We start from the raw sequence: 2,265 nt of genomic DNA on the forward strand, positions 1-2,265 counted from the left end.
ACTAACGGGATCGGGTGGTCAGTAATCGCTGATCTGGTTGACACATGTCATCGGTTCTCAGTTGCGCAGATCGATGCTCATGCTGTTGATCACTGGATTATCTGGTCAGACTCGATTATTTACAGACCGCCGCCATATGGCTGGAATATTGCTGTGTGCGGCGTAAACCTAAACTCACTCACCTCACCACTACCACTCATCACTGCTACTACTACTACAACTGCTACCACTACTACTGCCACTCACCACTATCACTACTACTACTACTACTACCACAATTACTACTACATGACCACTACTGCTACCACTATATAATACTACTTCACTACTAACTATATTGCTAGTGATTTTACTACTACTAATACTTATTGCTTTATACTTCTTCTTCAACTTCTACTATCTCTCTATAATTTTGGGTTGTCAACTACTACTACTACTACTCACTACTACTACTACTACTACTACTACTACTACTACTGCACTACTACTATTTATATAAGCTTCTTCTTTCTTCTACTGTACCTCTTCAGCTGTGCTTCTGCTATTTCTGCTACTTCTTATTTATTCCACCATTTCTTCCTTCTTCCTTTCCTTCCTTCTTCCTTCCTTTCCTTCCTTTCCACTATGGATTTTCCTTCCTTCTACTACCAGCTACTTCCTTTCCTTTCTTCCTTCCTTCTACTGGCCTTTTCTTCACTATTTTTCACTACTGCTTCTTCCTTCCTTCCTTTATTTCCTTCACTTCCATATTTCCTTCTTCCTTCTACTATTTCTTCTTTTCTTTTTCTTCTTCTACTATTTCCTTCTATTTTTTCCTTCTTCTTCCTTGTGTGTGTCTTCTGGGTTCCTGTGGTCCTTCTGTGTGTGTCTGGGTTATTTTCCTTCTCTGGCTTCCTGGTTCTTCTTTCTGTCTTTCTGGTTCCTTCTTCTACTGCTTCTGTTCCTTGTATACTACTGTAGTTCCTGTGGTTCACTACTACTAAGTTCTTCTTCTTTCTTCCTTCTTCTTCTACTAAGTTATTCTTCCTTCTACTGTGGTTCTTTTTTCTTCTTGTGTCCTTCTGCTGGGGTCCTTCTTCCTCTTCCTTGTGTGTGGTTCCTGTTCCTGCTTCTTCTTCCTTTTTCCTTCTCTTTTCCTTCTTCTTCTTCTCAGGTTCCTTGTGTGTCTCTGGGATTCTTGTGCTTCTTCCTTGGTTCTTGTAGTTCCTTGTCTCAGTTCCTTCTTCTTTTCCTTTTTTCCTTGGCTATTCTCACTGGACTGTGGATCCTTGTCTGATTCCAGCTAATGTCTGTTAATCAATCGAGGTCCTAGGAACAGACAGTCCAGTGTTCATATAAGCCAAGGATCTGCATGATTGGGACACGATGACTGTGTGTCAATAGGCTGGAGCCCGGACCCTGACCGCCCGGTCGTTTATTCGCTATCTTACAACACACATGGGTTGCTGAGACAGAATTATAACCGGATCTTTGGGTATAGTTCCATTTGCTTTTCTTTATTCTCGTTTCAAATTTCAATTTAAAGATTGAAATGTATCTCCAATAAATTAAATTTAACAAACCTGAGATTTTGACACATTTTAATTACAAGTAACTTTTTTTGGATGTTAATGTAATTTGCCTCTATAAGAGACACATCAGGGATTTGAAGGGATCCAAACGATCCAGTCATTGTGTGGCTTTAGAAGTTTACATAAAGCATCGAACTATCGCCGATTAGTCAAAGGGAAATTATGCTTTATCAAATCGATACTGTTAGATAACATGGAACACATTTACGTGGGGGAGTAGCATGTGCGTGGATTAAAAAGTGTCATAATGGCACAAATATAGTTCCATAAAACAGGGCCTACGTTTTGGGCGGACACCTTTTAAAGCATCAATAATTATCCTTCTATTAGCTTCTATTTACAGAGGTGTCTACAGCATGCCCAGGGACATAGCTCATTTAGCTAATTGGACTGCTTTTAGACGATTGGGCCACCTGTGCCCTCAAAATGACGCTGAAAAGCATGGTCATACTTGGGGGTTGAAGCGTGCGTACAATATTTTCTTCACCTGAACGGAATTATGGACAGAGTCGGATGTTATCTGATATCGTATGTGTCCACTTTCGTGGGGTATGAACCAGTAGTGGCATTCACGGATTGGGTTCAAATATATATTCTTCACAGATGATATAAAGCATCACTTACTGTCAATTTGCTGGGCTGCTGATTCATCAACTACAGTGGCGTATTCCTTCACATCGTTTGTCTGGTGAGT

The 2,265-nt window shown here is 40.3% G+C and overlaps 1 protein-coding gene across 1 annotated transcript; it reads right to left on the reverse strand.

Annotated features, from left to right (window-relative positions):
• Positions 1 to 644: 644 nt before the first annotated feature.
• On the reverse strand, positions 645 to 1,948 carry LOC124258067 (vicilin-like seed storage protein At2g18540). The gene is made up of 2 exons (XM_046692142.1): positions 1,913 to 1,948; positions 645 to 1,244 (listed from the first exon to the last, which is right to left on the reverse strand). The coding sequence occupies exons 1-2, from the start codon at positions 1,946 to 1,948 to the stop codon at positions 645 to 647; spliced, it is 636 nt and encodes a 211-aa protein (XP_046548098.1).
• Between the last annotated feature and the right edge of the window lie 317 nt (positions 1,949 to 2,265).

Source organism: Haliotis rubra, unplaced genomic scaffold, assembly GCF_003918875.1.
Source record: "Haliotis rubra isolate DU_JTF1 unplaced genomic scaffold, ASM391887v1 Scf681, whole genome shotgun sequence".
In the NCBI taxonomy this organism is placed as follows: Eukaryota; Metazoa; Mollusca; class Gastropoda; order Lepetellida; family Haliotidae; genus Haliotis; species Haliotis rubra.